General features: G+C 60.6%; 1 protein-coding gene across 1 annotated transcript; it reads left to right on the top strand.

Moving 5' to 3' along the window:
• Nucleotides 1-14,950, top strand: OBSL1 (obscurin like cytoskeletal adaptor 1). Its single transcript, XM_034061339.1, has 25 exons — nucleotides 1-1,039; nucleotides 1,785-2,054; nucleotides 2,272-2,532; nucleotides 2,878-3,183; nucleotides 3,295-3,576; nucleotides 3,681-3,956; nucleotides 4,089-4,361; nucleotides 6,804-7,076; nucleotides 7,773-8,081; nucleotides 8,399-8,674; nucleotides 8,898-9,173; nucleotides 9,263-9,538; nucleotides 9,791-10,072; nucleotides 10,771-11,046; nucleotides 11,183-11,458; nucleotides 11,553-11,819; nucleotides 11,973-12,242; nucleotides 12,325-12,591; nucleotides 12,863-13,129; nucleotides 13,457-13,569; nucleotides 13,720-13,873; nucleotides 13,974-14,135; nucleotides 14,266-14,370; nucleotides 14,494-14,760; nucleotides 14,943-14,950. The coding sequence occupies exons 1-25, from the start codon at nucleotides 1-3 to the stop codon at nucleotides 14,948-14,950; spliced, it is 6,831 nt and encodes a 2,276-aa protein (XP_033917230.1).
• Nucleotides 14,951-15,144: the final 194 nt, after the last annotated feature.

Here is a 15,144-nt window from a genome sequence, read left to right as displayed (position 1 = left end):
ATGGAGGGGTTTGAGGGAGCCCCCAGGTTCCTGGCCTATCCACGTGCCTTCATGGTGCAAAGCGGCACCGATGCGGTCCTGAGCTGCCAGATTACAGGTGACCCCCGGCCGAGCATCCTCTGGGAGAAGGACAAGATCCCAATTGAGCCCTCAGGCCGCTTCCATGTGGAGGCCAAAGGGGACCTGTACAGTCTGCTGGTGTCCCGTGCCACACCCCAGGACAGTGGGGTTTATGTGTGCAAGGCCAAGAACAAAGTTGGCGAGACCTACGCTGCTGCCACACTCAAGGTGGAGGTGGGAGAGCCCCGAGAGGAGGAGGGATGCTTGGACAGTGAAGCACCTGCCTTCCTTGTTGCCCCCTCATCCATACGTGTGTGCCGGGGAGAGGACGTGATGTTTACCTGCAGGGTGTCTGGGCAGCCATGCCCAGTGGTGCAGTGGGAGAAGGACGGTCACAAGCTGTCTGACCTCTTTGAGAGCAGCCATTTCGCCGTGGGGCAGGAGCCAGAGGACTGGCACTTCTTGAAGCTGTTTGGTGTGCGGCCCCCAGATGGGGGGGTGTACGTGTGCCGTGCACGTAGTGGCTTCCGGGAGGCCCTGGCAGCTGCTGTGCTCCTGGTGGAAGCCCAGGCACTGCCAGACAGCCTCCCCAATGGCTCTCCTGATGATGGCCCTGAGATGCTGGGAGAGCGGCAGCAGCAGCGGCGGCATGCAGAAGGACAGCGCATGAGACCAGAGACATGGGTGCCCAATGGCATGGTCCCAGCCAGGGTACCAGGGGCTAAGGCATTCACCGTGAGCGCAGGGAAGCATGCCAAGTTTCGCTGCTACGTTACTGGCAAGCCCAAGCCAGAGATCATCTGGCAGAAGGATGGTGAGCCCCTCACCCCCGGCCGAAGGCACCTCATCTATGAGGACCGGGAGGGCTACTTCATCCTCAAGGTGCTGTACTGCAAACCCCAGGACCAGGGGCTGTATGTTTGCACCGCATCCAACACTGCCGGCCAGACCCTCAGCGCAGTGCAGCTCCAGGTGAAAGGTAGGAAATCACCCAAGAGTTGCTGGGTGCTGGGGTGGTCCAGGGCTTTTCAGCTGGCAGGGATGCACCTGAGTGTGAGCCCAGAAACCCTGGATTCCCTCCTGCCCCGTGCAGCTGGGGTCACCCCAGGCTCCTCCCGAGGGTGCTGGAAGCAGTGAATGCTGGGCTCCCATGGGGTATGTTTCCCTTGTGCCTCTCTCCTTGCAAACAGAGAGGTGGCATCTTTGGACTGCTGTGGCTGTCCAGCCATGAGTGGGGAGGTGAGGACAGTGCCTTGGTGACAAATTCCCCTGGAAGTGCTGAGTGGTTTTGGCAGGCAGCCCTGCAGGGCACAGCTCCAAGCGTCTGAGCTGGCAGCAGCCCCAGCCCCTGGAACTGCCCTAGCAGCTGGGGACAGCCAGCGGCTGGGGTGACCCAGCTCCTGGCGCATCCCCTGCCATCCCCACTGCTGCCCTCCGCTGAGATGCCTGCCACAGTATGCTGGCATACATGCTCCTGCATCCCCAAAAAGTCCCTGCTGCGATGCTGATGGCACCACTGGGTCTCCCCAGCCCATTCCCTCGTTCCCCTCTCTCTGGGGGATGTGCTTCTTGGGCCAGTGTCCATCCCATACAGGCCAAAGACGAGGAGAGCAGAGAAGGCCCAAGGGCTTGGTGCTCTGTGTGAGCTGTAAAACACTGAGCACAGGGCTGCTGGTGGGTGCTGATCCCTGTGCACCCTCAGCACCCATCTCTCCTGGTGGCAGAGCACCGGCTGCAGTTCCAGGTGCAGCTGGCAGATGTGGAGGTGGCAGAGCGGGAGGACGCTGTGCTGGAGTGCCAGGTGCCGCTGGAGACCATCCCTACTGCCTGGTACCTGGAGGACAGGGAGCTGCAGCCCAGCCACAAGTATGTGATGGAGGAGCAAGGTGTGGTGCGGCGTCTGACCATCCGTGATGCCCGCACCGATGATGATGGCATCTACCTCTGTCAGATGAAGGACAAGGGGCGCAGCATTGCTGAGGTCTCTGTCCGAGGTGGGGGTCAGCTTGCCTGTGGCATGGCTTTATTTTCCTGTCTCTCCTTGCCAGGATCCCCACTGCTCCCTGCTTCTGCCTTCCCTCCATTTGGCCATGACGCCTGCTGCCACCGCTGCTCCTCAACTTCCTACTCTCTCCCACCCTGGGGAGCCCTTCCTCTCCAGGGATGCTCCCTAGCATCCCTCCCCAAGCCGTTATGCATCTCTTCCCATAGGGGTGATTGTGAAGCGGCTGCCACGGAAGCTGGATGTGATGGAGGGGGAGAATGCAGTTTTCTGTGTGGAGACACAGGAGGCAGTGGAGGGGACCTGCTGGAGCCGGGATGGGCTGCAGCTGCAGGAGTCCCCCCGCACCGTGCTGAAGAGCTTTGGCAGGACTCACCTCCTGGTGCTTGTGCATGTCACCCGCCAGGATGCAGGCATCATCTCCTTCTCTGTCAGGGAGTCACAGACATCCTCCCAGCTCCGGGTCAAGTGTAAGCCCCAGGCTTGGAGGGGTCCTACATCCACCATCCTGCCTATTCATGGAAGGGGTTGATGTGGAGGAGAGGCGGGTATGGGCACCCAGTATGGTGGGGACATGACACTGTAATGGCTTTTTGGGGAAATGGTCTTTTAGCAGGGCTCCAAGGCTCCAGCCCTCCAGGGCACTCACAAACCCCGGTAACCAGCACTATGCCACATGGGACCAAGACCATTCTCTCCATCAGAGAGAGGATTCCCCAGAGAAACATGCTGTATAGCCCCACTGAGCCCTTCTGACACCCCACCCGGAGCCTTACTGCTGTCCCCAAGCAGGCAGTGAGGGCTGTGACTTGCAGGTGTGAAGCGTGACCCCCCGAGCGCGCCGGTGGCAGCTGAGATGAGCGTGGTGGAGAGCAACGCGGCCCTGCTGACTTGGTGCCCCGCACCCGATGCCCACCTCCGTGCCCCCAGCCACTACCTGCTGGAGCGTCGGGAGGCGTCGGGAGGCGAGTGGGTGCAGTGCCTCGCCACCGACCTGCCCAGCCACGTGCGGGTGCTGGGTGACAGTGTACCCCGCGAGGCCGACTACTGCTTCCGCATCTGCGCTGCCAACGAGCACGGCAGGAGCAGCCCTGTGGAGTTCCCTGGATCCGTGCATCTCGGTGAGATGCCAAGCTAAGGACCCCCACCTGGGAGCTAGGTTTCCACAAGGGCCAGCCAGGATGTTGTGCCATGGCATGCTGCTGGCCAGTGCTGAGTATGGTTGTGCTCAGCCCCAGCAGCTCGCCTGGAGAGGGGTCTGCAGGATGCACGGGTGAAGGACGGTGAGGATGCGTGGTTCTCCCTGGAGCTGTCAGCTGCAGTACATGGCACCTGGTTCCTCAATGGTGTCAGGCTGGACGAGGAGAAGGAGGAGGCAGGCGGCCGGTGCAGTGTGCGGTGCCATGGGATGGAGCACTCGCTGCTGATCCGGGGAGTGCAGCAGGCTGACAGCGGGGCTCAGGTCACCTTTGTGTCTGGCAGTGTGCGGGACTCGGCCACATTGCACGTGCAAGGTGAGCGGGGCGCCCATCCTGGGGTCCTGCTGGGAGAAGAGCACCAGCAGCTCCCATGCTGGAGGATGCGAGGATGCTTCTTACTCCTTTGCCTTGTCTCTCAGCCCCGCAGGTTTGCATCGTGCAGGTGCCCGAGGCTGAGCGGCTCCGGGAGGTGCTGACAGGGCTGCCAGTGCTGCTGGAGTGCCAGGTGTTCCCTCCTGATGCTCCTGTTGTCTGGTTGAAGGACGGTGAGGCCGTGCCCCTGGATGACATTATTGCAGTACAGGCAGAGGGCTGTGTGCGGAGGCTGCTGCTCCGCTCAGCGGGTCCCTCGGACACTGGCATATACACCTGTGATGCTGGGGACGATGCCATGAGCTTTGTGGTGACCGTGACCGGTGAGCTGGGGGCTGTGTGAGGGAGCCTGGACTCCACCTCCTGACAGTGCTCCTGTTCCTCATCTTGCCCCCATGATGGAGCTGAAAGGTGCTGTCAGGTGCCCATGCTGAGCCCTGCATTATCCCTGGCAGAAGCACCAGTGAGGATTGTCAGCTCCAATGAGGAGGCCCCTCATGCCTACGTGGCAGGGCAGCGTGTGGAGCTGTGGTGCCAGCTGTCCCGCCCAGCAGCCACAGTGCACTGGTACAAGGATGGGGAGGAAGTGGAGGCAGGAGAGAACCTGGTGCTGGAGCAGGAGGGACCGCTGTGCCGGCTTGTGCTACCCAGTGCCCGGACACAGGACACAGGGGAGTTCGTCTGCGATGCCGGAGGGGATTCTGTCTTCTACACCATCACCGTGGCAGGTGGGTGTGATGCAGGAGGGCTGGTAGGGTCACATTTTGGGGCACTTTCTTTGGCATTGCAGGGTGCCACAGCACGTGTTCCTCTCAGTGTTCCTGTCATTTGCTGCTCTGGGGAGTCTCATCAGAGATGCTCTTGCATCAGTCAGGGTCTCTGCAGCAGCTCTGATGCATAAAGCCGCACAGTCTGACTGTCAAAGGGGACAGCTCACTCTGACAGTCAGAAGTTCTCAAGCACCCAAGGGCACCTGGCACCTCCATGCCAGTGTGTTTGCTGGACTTCTGCCACAGCCAGTAACCAAGTCCTCCTTTGAGGTCCTAAATATAATGGGATTGGCACTTGGTGTGGGGTGACTTGTGGTCTGACATCTCTCTGATGGACAGTGATAATTACTGACCTGAAAATCAGCGGTTGCCTGAATACTGAGCATTGGGTGGTGGTTGCTGGGTGCGAGCAGGGGATGGCTCCCGCAGTGGCTGCCCTGGCCACAGAGCAGCAGGGAGGCAGAGGATAAGGAAAGCTGAAAGTGAGTGAAAGACTTCCTGTTGCTGGCCCCAAAACCCACAGTCCCACAACCACAGGAAGGCAACCAGGGCAGACTTAAAGCCCAGTTAAAAGCTTCCGTGACCATGGTGGTAAAGCCTCTCCACAGTGCTAATATGTGGCAAAGGGCTGAAGCTGATATCAGAGGATGGCATGAAGATAGAATGACCAGTAAGAGATTCTGGAAGAGTCAGTAAAATGGTGATTGGTGGGAGGGTGAAGAAGGGATGTTATTTACTGTGATAAAGGCAAAATCACTGCTGCCAGACAGGCAGTGTGGGCTTTGGAGGCAGGAGGCATCATCTGCCCTGTGGTGGTGCGTGTCATGGAGAGCTTGGCTTCCCCCGGTTGAGAGGAGGGAGCACCATCTGCTGAAGCTCAGCCTTTTGACTGAGCAGCTTTGTATTACTTGGGCAGAAGGGTCTTAGAGAGGCTGGCTTGGTTTGATCAGGATTTGGCCATGAGTGTCACTGGCAGGACTGGGGGTGGGTGCCAGGAGGCTCAGGCTGGCAACCCTCTGGCACGTGTGCTGGGCTGGCTGCTGCAGTCAGCGCTGCTGTGGCATGCTTGGGTTTCCCCGAGGCATCCCAGCTATCCCCTGCTGGCTGCTGCCTCCAGCCTGGCTACCCCTATGCACCTTTGGGTCTTCCAGCAGCTGCCAAAGCACTGGGGCTGCCTCAGAGCTGGCGGTGGGACTGGAGCTGCACTGCCCACTGAGGGCTGGAACGTTGCCCCTTCCTTGCTTCGGTGCCGTCCAACATCTACAGCAGCACTTCAGTGATGTGAGTGCTTTTAGCAGGCCCAGGAGGAGAAGCAACTGCTGAGTGCTTGATCAGAGAGCCGGGCGGATGCAGGCTCAGTGTGGTGCAGGTTGAATGCTGCGCACTGGCGCTGTGCCGGTTGTGCACTGCAGGGCTGGAAACTGTCTGGGAAGTTTGCAGCCTAGACACTCAGCACGGGGGGCAGCTGTGGGCCGTGAGAAGGGCAAATTGGTGCTCAACCAATTTGTGGTGCTTAACCAATTGGTGCTCAACCAATTTTTCTGCTGTGCGCTGAGTATGCCCTGTGCCAACCCAGGGTCACAGGCTGGCTGAGTGCCCACAGTAGAGTCCAGGACAGCTACAGCCCACTACAACACATGTAGCCATGTAGTGTTTGCTGCTGCAGGCAGGGGCCACATCCTGGCCATCTCCCAGGATAGAGGAGGGCTGGTCACCTAGAACTTGTGCTGGGAACCCCTCTGCCTTTAGAGATCCAGCTCAAGTCTGCTTGAAGATGTGAGCAGTGGCACGCACTTTTTGTGTAACCCAATAATGGTGGCATTTAGTGAGCACTGTGATCTGACATGGGGTCCTGTGTCCCAGTGAGGCGGAGGGATGGGGCTGCTGGCTGCAAGCAAGCCACATGTTGGTGCTGCAGTGTCAGCAAATGCCAAGTCTGAGCAGAGACAGAAGCCAGAATCTGTTGGCCTCCAAAACAGGGAAACAGGCAGAAGGGTGGGCCCCCCTGGTACAGCACCACAGGGGCTGGTGCTAGCACCACAGATGGCAAGTAGCAATGTTGGGGCTTGCTAACAAGGTGTTTGCCTACCTGCGTCCTCTCTTCACATCCCTCAGCTCTGTCCCAGGGCAGAGCAGTTCAGGTACCATGGCAGTGAGGGCATGGCAAAGATTTACAGCCAGCTGAAAGGTCTATGTTCCTCCTGGCCATGATGGGTGAAGAGGGATCCTCAGTCAGGGCAGCCCAGCTGTTTGTGCTATGCGGGACATGAATGAGGTGATGCCTTCTGGCTTTAAAGGCAATGAGCTGGTAAATGCATCGCACCACATAGGGCTGGGACTGCCAGCACCACTGGGTCTGGCCTTTACATCCTGGCTGAGCCCCATGTCTCTCCCTGGCAGAAGCACCAGTGAAGATCGTCAACTCCAATGAGGAGGCCCCCCATGCCTACGTGGCAGGGCAGCGTGTGGAGCTGTGGTGCCAGCTGTCCCGCCCAGCAGCCCCAGTGCACTGGTACAAGGATGGGGAGGAAGTGGAGGCAGGAGAGAACCTGGTGCTGGAGCAGGAGGGGCCGCTGTGCCGGCTTGTGCTACCCAGTGCCCAGCCACAGGACACAGGGGAGTTCGTCTGCGATGCCGGAGGGGATTCTGTCTTCTACACCATCACCGTGACAAGTGGGTGTGATGCACAGCTATGGCCCTTTCCCCTTCTTCTGCCCCAGCTCCCTCTGCTCACACTACTGTCCCTCCAGCGTCTGCAGTATCTTATCTGCCCCTCACCTCCTTGTGAGCAGCTCCTTGCTGGTGCCCTTGGGCTGGAGGGGGATATGGTGAAGGGGCTGGTCAGCTGCTCTGTCTCCTGCAACCCTGCCTATCCCCACACCAGGGCACAGCCATGTTGCCTGCCCATGGGTTATGCCACTTCACACCCCAGCCCTGGTGCTCCCTCACCTTTCAGCTACCAGTGCTGCAGGGCTGGGATCCCACTGACCGCTGGCCCTGGGACAGGTAGGATGGAGGCCATGTGGCACAGGGTCTTGGTCCTCTTAGCCCCGCAGGTTCACATTGCCCTAGTGCCTAAGGCACAGCAGCTGCAGGAGGTGCTGGCAGGGCTGCCTGTACTGCTGGAATGCCAGGTGTCCCCCCCAGATGCCCCAGTCCACTGGCTGAAGGATGGCAAGGCTGTGCTCCCAACCGATGTCCTGGCCATCCACTCAGAGGGATGCTCACAGAGGCTGCACATCTCCACAGCCGTGCCATCCGACTCAGGGATGTACACCTGCAATGCTGGGGATGATGCCGCCAGCTTCAGGGTGACTGTGAGAGGTGAGCTGCCTGAGGAGTGCCTGTCCTCATGTGGGGCTCACCCAGCACCATGGCTGAGCCCCTCCATGTGTCTCCCAGCAGAAGCACCGGTGAAGATTGTCAACTCCAACAGGGACGCCCCCCATGCCTACGTGGCAGGGCAGCGTGTGGAGCTGTGGTGCCAGCTGTCCCACCCAGCAGCCCTGGTGCACTGGTTCAAGGATGGGGAGGAAGTGGAGGCAGGAGAGAACCTGGTGCTGGAGCAGGAGGGGCCGCTGTGCCGGCTTGTGCTACCCAGTGCCCAGCCACAGGACACAGGGGAGTTCGTCTGCAATGCTGGGAATGGGTCTGTTTCCTACCACGTCTCAGTGGCAGGTTGGTGGCACAGCAGGGATGTCCTGGTGAGGGCAACACTGCCCTGGCTCTGTGTTGTGGGGTCGCAGCCCTGCTCCCTGCCCTCAGCATCTCAGAGGATGGTGTGTGGCTGCCTTACCTAGGGACTGGTGGATGCCCCCTTCAGCTGTGATGGGTTTGCACTGTGGGCCCACTGTGTCCTCAGACAGCTCCTGCCCCTTTGCACAGGGGTGGGAGGCTGTAGCACCCCCTCAGCCCTCCAGAGACACAAGTGATGGTAAGTAGGGACAACAGAACCAGTGAGCAGGTCTCACACCCTTCTTCCACATCCCCTGCAGAGCCACCAGTGAGGATCCTGCACCCCCTGCAGCGCTCGCTGGAGCTGCTGGTGCAGCCACTGGAGCGCGTGGAGCTGCGGTGTGAGCTTTCTGTGCCAGATGCTCCCGTGCGATGGTTCAAGGATGGGCTGGAGGTGGATGAGACTGATAACCTGCTGCTGGTGGTGGAGGGGGCCTGGCGCTGCCTCTTCATCCCCAGGAGCAGCGTGGAGGACACGGGAGAGTACATCTGTGAGAGCAAGGATGAGGCCGTCTCCTTTGATGTCAAAGTGTCAGGTCAGTGGGGACCTGGGAGCAGGGAGGCACTGACAGGACTCTGGCCACAAGGTCTTTCCCAGCCTGGCAGAAGGGGACTGGCTCCTCTATGGTGATGAAGCTGGTGGGTGCCCACCCCCTAGGCCACCCAGCATGAATGCTTGCCTTGGGATGGCAGCAGAAGTGTCCCTAGGGCCACGTTGTCCCCATACTGCTTTGCATCACAGCCACATCATCTTTGCAGAGCCACCAGTGAGAATCCTGCAGCCCTGCAGACCCATCCCTGTAGTGACGGTGTCCCAGGGAGAGACAGTGACACTGGGCTGTGAGCTGTCCCGTGCAGATGCACATGTGCACTGGGCCAAGGAGGGTGTCAGGCTGGAGGCTGGAGGCAGCCTGGTCCTGGAGGAGGAGGGTGCCCATCGCCGCCTGCTCATCCCCATGGCTCAGCCTGAGCACTCTGGAAAATACATCTGCGATGCCACTGATGACACAGTAATCTTCACTGTCCAAGTGTTAGGTGAGCAAGAGGCTGGGGGAGAGCCTGGTGGAGGGTGCTGGGTACACAGACTCTGGAGCCCTCTGCTTTGTTGATGTTGGGCACTGCAGACACACTGGTCAGGATCCTGGAGAGGGGTGCACTACCAACACAACGACATTGCCGGGCCATGGAGGACTTGGTGCTGGAAGTGCACCTCTCACATGCCCATGGGGAGGTGAAGTGGTACAAGGATGGGGAGAAGCTGCAGGACACGGGACGTGTGCGGCTGGAGGAGGACGGGGCACGACGCTCCCTCATTGTCCTGGGTGCCACGGGCAGGGATGCAGGGGAGTATCTCTGCGACACCGGAGATGACAGTATCATCTTCTTTGTCACTGTGGAAGGTGAGCAGGAGGTCCCATGGGGGTGGCCAGTGTGGCAGGGACCCAAGGTGAGTTCCTGACTGCTACCAGGCTGGTGTGGTGCTGGGCTGGGTGGCAGTGAGCATGGAGAGGCTGGTGGGGGGAACACAGGGAGCGGGGGCTCTAGAAACCTTTGTGCTGCCCAGCTGCAGCCAGAGGACATCCAGACAGGATCCAAAGATAGCAGCACCCAGCACAGGCTGTTGCTCCTGTGGTGACAGCCTGTCTTTCCAGTCCCAGAGCCACGGGTGACCATTGTGGGCAGCACAGGTGCTGTGGAGCATCACTGCCTAGTGGCCGGGGAGGACCTGGTGCTGTGTTGTAAGCTCTCCCAGCCTGATGCCACTGTGCGCTGGCTCCGGAATGGCCAGGAGGTGCAGACGGGTGAGCGGGTGCAGGTCAAGGCCCATGGAGTGCTGCGGCAGCTCACCATCTGTGGGGCACAGCCTAGTGACTCAGGGTACTACATCTGCGATGCTGCCAGCGACCGCATGGTGATGAATGTGGAGGTGTCAGGTGAGCCAGCAGAAGCTCAGTGCATTGGGGACACTTAGCATGGTGGGATTGTGCCACAGCAAGGGAAGGGACACCTCTGTGACCCACTGATGGCAGAGGCCAGGGTGGCAGCATGGCAGGGGAGGGTGAGAGCCCTGTCTGCAACCCCTCAGGAGCCGCTGGTCAGGAAGGGACATGTCAGGGTCATGGAGAGACACATCTCCTCCTCCTCCCCCAGCCAGGGACTGGTTAAATTTAACCTTGGCCAGCTCCCAGGCGCCGCTTCTCCTGCTTTGACTGCCAACGGCTGAACTCAGTTGGGACTCTTATCAGCTGGAGATGGAGGGTTGGCAGAGTGGGAGAGGGGAACAGCTGAGTTTCTCAGCTCCTCAGCAAGGTGCTCAGGACGGGGAACACGCCAAAGTTAATGGACAAAGCTTGGCAGCTGAGCTGCCTCTGCAGGGACGGATGTAGGAGTGATGGGCTCTGCCATGTCCCTGCCTGGAGCCCCTGAATTGACAGCCCCCAACAGCCTGCACACCTTCCCCACTAGGACCCCCAGCTGGTGCCACCATGACCCCCATCAGCCCTACAGCCCTCCTGCCACATAATGACTCATTGTGGGCCTTCCCACCTCTCTGCTTGCAGCAGTCTCATCCCTGTGCTGCCCTGCACCACAGGGACACCACTGAGCCCTGCCTTGCCTCTGTGCCCCCCAGCCCAGCCCGTGCGTATTGTCAACAAGGAGGAGGCGCAGAGCCCACTGGAGGTGCTGGAGGGGGACAGTGTGACACTGGTGGCCCGGCTGTCCCCAGAGACGGCAACAGTGCGGTGGCATAAGGATGGACAGACACTGCTCTCGGGCGGGCGGATGTTGGTGTGCAGTGAGGGCCCTGCACGCAGCCTCACCATCAAGCAAGCGGAGCTGGGTGACGGCGGCATCTTCCTCTGCGATGCCGGTGACGACGAGGTGCATTTCATGCTGCACGTGAAAGGTTAGACTGGAGGTGCTCCTCACCCATGCCGGGGGACAGGAACAGTCCCTGCCCCACACCAGGATGCTTTGTGCAGCCATCCCACACCGGTGCTGCCAGTGGGGTCATGGCTGAGCCTGTTGCTTCCCTGGCACAGAGGCACCTGTGCTGTTCGTGAACAAGCGGGAGGAGCGGGAGAAGCTACTGGTGCTGGAGGGCGGCAGCGCCGTGCTCTCTGCTGTCACCTCCATGGAGCGAGCTGATGTCACCTGGCTGGGCCCGCAACAGGGAGCAGTGGCTGGTGAGCACTGTGAGCTGCGGCGGGAAGGCCGAGTGCACAGCCTCATCCTCCACAACGTGGCCAAGGAGGACGCTGGCATCTACACCTGCCTCTCCTCCCATGACCAGATGCAGTTTGATGTGAGCGTCCGAGGTGAGTGGTGGAGGGGCAGTGGGGTACCCCGGGACGCCCCCCTCCCCCCCCCCCCGGTGACAGTGGGAGCTGACACGGGGGTTTGGCTGTGCAGAGGTGCTGGTGAAGTTCCTGCGCGGGCTGTCAGACGTGCGGGTGCGGCAGGGCGAGCGCGCTGTGCTGTGGTGTGAGCTCTGCAAGGCACGGGGAGATGTGGTGTGGAAGAAGGATGGGCGGGTGCTGGCACCCAGCCCCCGCTGGCAAGTAATGGCAGAGGGACGAGAACGCTCACTGGTGCTGAGCCACGTGGAGCCTGAGGATGCTGGCGAGTACTGCTGCGAGTCCAAAGATGATCAGACACTGGCAACACTGATGGTGCAGGGTGAGCTGTGCTTGAGGCTTGGCTACTACCCTGGGACCCCTATGCTATAGGGGTGATGTGGAAGCACAGTGATGGCAAGGAGGGTGTGGGGATGCTCAGCAGTTCTGCAGAATGAAGGGTCCCCATTGCTGTGCCCCAATGTCCTGGCTGTAGTCCCCAGGGTGGTAGAGATAATCACAGAGCTGCAGAACCTGACGGTGCTGGAAGGGGAGGATGCCACCTTCAAGTGCCTGGTGTCCCCTGAGGATGTGGCTGTGGCCTGGCAGATGAATGGCCAGCCTGTGGTCCCTGGTGAGCGGCTGCTGGTAACAAGGCATGGGCTCTGCCACAGCCTCCACCTCCGGCAGTGCCAGCTGGGTGACGCAGGCACCGTGACTGCCAACGCTGAGGGGCTGGTGAGCACAGCCCGGCTGAGCGTGCAAGGTGAGGGGAAAGGAGCCGGCTGCAGCACAGCCCAGTGCACAGCCCTGGGGCCTTCTGCTGACCTGGTGCATGGGCCATGCAGAGGCGCAGGTGCTGTTCGTACGGAAGCTGCAGAATGTGGTGGCGGAGGAGCAGGGGGATGTGTGCCTGGAGGTGGAAGTGAGCCATGAGGCTGCGGAAGTGCAGTGGCTGAAGCACGGTGTCCTCCTCCAGCCGGGTAGCAAGTACCAGCTGCAGGAGGTGGGGTGCCAACGCACCCTCACCATCCGCTGCCTTGGCCTTGCTGACCGTGGCACCTACCGCTGTGAGACCCTGCATGACCGCACGCAGGCCAAGCTCTGTGTGGAGCGTGAGTACCATGCTGGGGATGGTACCCGCTGGGGATGGGGATAAGGATCTTAATGGGGAGGGCACCTGTCCACTGCAACTTCACTGCAGGCTGGAGGGGCAGATCTGGTACTCTCTCACAGAGAGGTGAATGTGGGCATCAGGGTTGCAAGGGTGGGAACTTGGTAGAGAGGACTGGATTTAGAGGATCACTAAAACAAGCACAGACTGGGAAGCTGGGGGCTCTGAGGTGGAGCTTGCACCCCCAGCTCGTGGACATGGGTCCCTTGCAGCTCGGAAGGTATCAATCCAGACACCGCTGGCAGATGTGGAGACCTTTGAGAAGGAGGCGGCCACTTTCCACCTGGAGTTGTCCCACCCTGGCGTGCCCGGGGTCTGGACACGGGATGGCATCCGGGTGAAGCCCAGCAGCACATGCCGGATCAGCACCACAGGCTGTGGGCACAGCCTGACACTAGAGAGGCTGTCACTGGAGGACTCGGGCACTGTCACCTTCACTGCTGATACCCTGCGCTGCAGTGCTCGTCTGCTTGTGCGGGGTATGGCACCTCAGCAGGCTTCGTTGGGGTGTGTGGCACCAACACTGCCTGTCCTGCAGCCATTCTGTCCTGGGAGAGATGCCAGGGAGGAGCTGGCCACTTCAGGCACATGCTGGCAGGTCTCCCCCTGTCCTCAGGGAGGAGATGTGATCTGAGCAGGGTCTGGGTCCAGAGCCACCTGGCACACCAGTGAGGAGCGCTTGCTCATGGTGGTGCCACAGGAAGTGTCACCCTTTTCCTATGCTGGGATGCCCCAGGCACAGCTCCACATCCCTGCCCGTGTCTTTGCCTTACCAAACCTTTCTGTCCCATGTTTTTCTCTCTCAGAGCCTCCAGTCACTATGGTGAGGGTCCCGCGGGACCTGGGAGTCCCAGAGACAGGGGTTGCCAACTTTGAGTGTGAGCTATCTCGCCCCAGCGCAGAGGTGAAGTGGTTCAAGGTGAGGGTTCACCCTAATCGTCTCCAGCAGTGCCTGGCTGTGCCCTCCCTGCTTCACCCCACTACTTGCGGGGGCTGTGGCCAGGGGAGGAGGGGGCAAAGCAGCGGGATGCTGCCTGCCTGCAATCCTGAACATGCTGTCCCTGGGCAGGATGGACAGGAGCTGCGGCCAGGACCCAACTGCCGCATCTACTCCGCCGGTCGGCGCCGCATCCTGCAACTGAGCCACTGCGAGCTGGCCGATGCCGGCACCTATACCTGTGATGCGGGTGACTGCTGTGCCTCTGCCACACTGCATGTCCAAGGTACAGCCACCCAGTTCCCAGGGGCATGCACACCCCCAGCCCTACACCACCTGCTCCCCCTTGCCCTTGGCTGCCCTGGCACCCTGCTCATTGCCTGCAGAGCGCCAGGTCCGCATCCTGCAGGACCTGCAGGACACCCAGGTGCAGGAGGGCGACAACGCTGTCTTCAACTGCGAGGCGTCACATGGGGACGTGAAGGGCGAGTGGTTCCGGGACGGAGAGAAAATCAAGGTCTCCAGCACAGTGAAGATACGGCAAGAAGGTGGGGATGCAGGTGGCACCACACCTGGTTTGAGGCTCAAGCAATGAGAGTTTGTCTGGAGGGGCTTTCTGCCCCCTTCCTGTCATGGGCACTCATCTTCATCACCTTGATTATGCCTCTCCCTCCCCAGGAACCCGTCATTTCCTGCTGTTCTGCAGTGTACGCCCTGAGGACAAGGGACTCATCCGCTTCGTGGCTGGGACAGCTGTTTCAGAGGCCAACCTGTGGGTGGAAGGTACCCGTGTGCGGTGCAAGGGCTTGCTGGGCTCCACCATCAAGGCTGGGGTGCACAAGGGTCAGCTCATGGGGTTCCCATGGGAGCCTACTTAAATGCCAATGGCTTCCCCCCACCTGCCAGCACTGCCCATCCGGATCGTGAAGCCGCTGCGGGACAAGACGGTGCTGGCACGGCACAAGGCGACACTGGAGTGCACCGTGTCCCATGCCCGGGGCCGAGTGCGCTGGCTCCGTGGGGACACCGAAATCTTTGCTGGTGACAAGTACGAGATCTGCAATCTGGACTGCTACCGCACGCTTATCATCCACCACGTGGGCCCTGAAGACGAGGACTCCTACACCTGTGATGCCTTTGATGACCGCTCCACCGCCCGGCTCCTTGTGGAGGGTGAGGGGGCACCAGGGGCCATGTCCCCACAGCCCACTGCTTGCAAGGGTCTGAGCACTGGGGTGGGGGGAGCAAGCTAGATATGGGACTGGGAGTCTGTGCTCCCCTTGTCTGAGACACCCCTTTTAGGTGCCCTACCAGCTCCGGGCATGCTGCAGCTCTGACTCCCACTGTCCCAACAGGGAGCTAGGAGAATGCTGCACGCAGACAAACAGATGCCGCTGCTGGTAGATGGGGTTATGCTTCCCCCAGGATGTACAGACAAATGGACACCGTCCCCAGCCCACTGGCCTCATGGCTCTGCATTAAACAGCATTTTTTCTGACATGGCTTCTTTCATCCCATCAAGCTTGGGTTCTGCTAGAATAAGGGGTGATGGCACTG

The sequence above is a fragment of the Melopsittacus undulatus genome, chromosome 4 (assembly GCF_012275295.1).
Source record: "Melopsittacus undulatus isolate bMelUnd1 chromosome 4, bMelUnd1.mat.Z, whole genome shotgun sequence".
NCBI classification, from domain to species: domain Eukaryota; kingdom Metazoa; phylum Chordata; class Aves; order Psittaciformes; family Psittaculidae; genus Melopsittacus; species Melopsittacus undulatus.
Note: the sequence above shows the minus strand (reverse complement) of the source record. Positions and strands in the feature narration are given on the sequence as shown.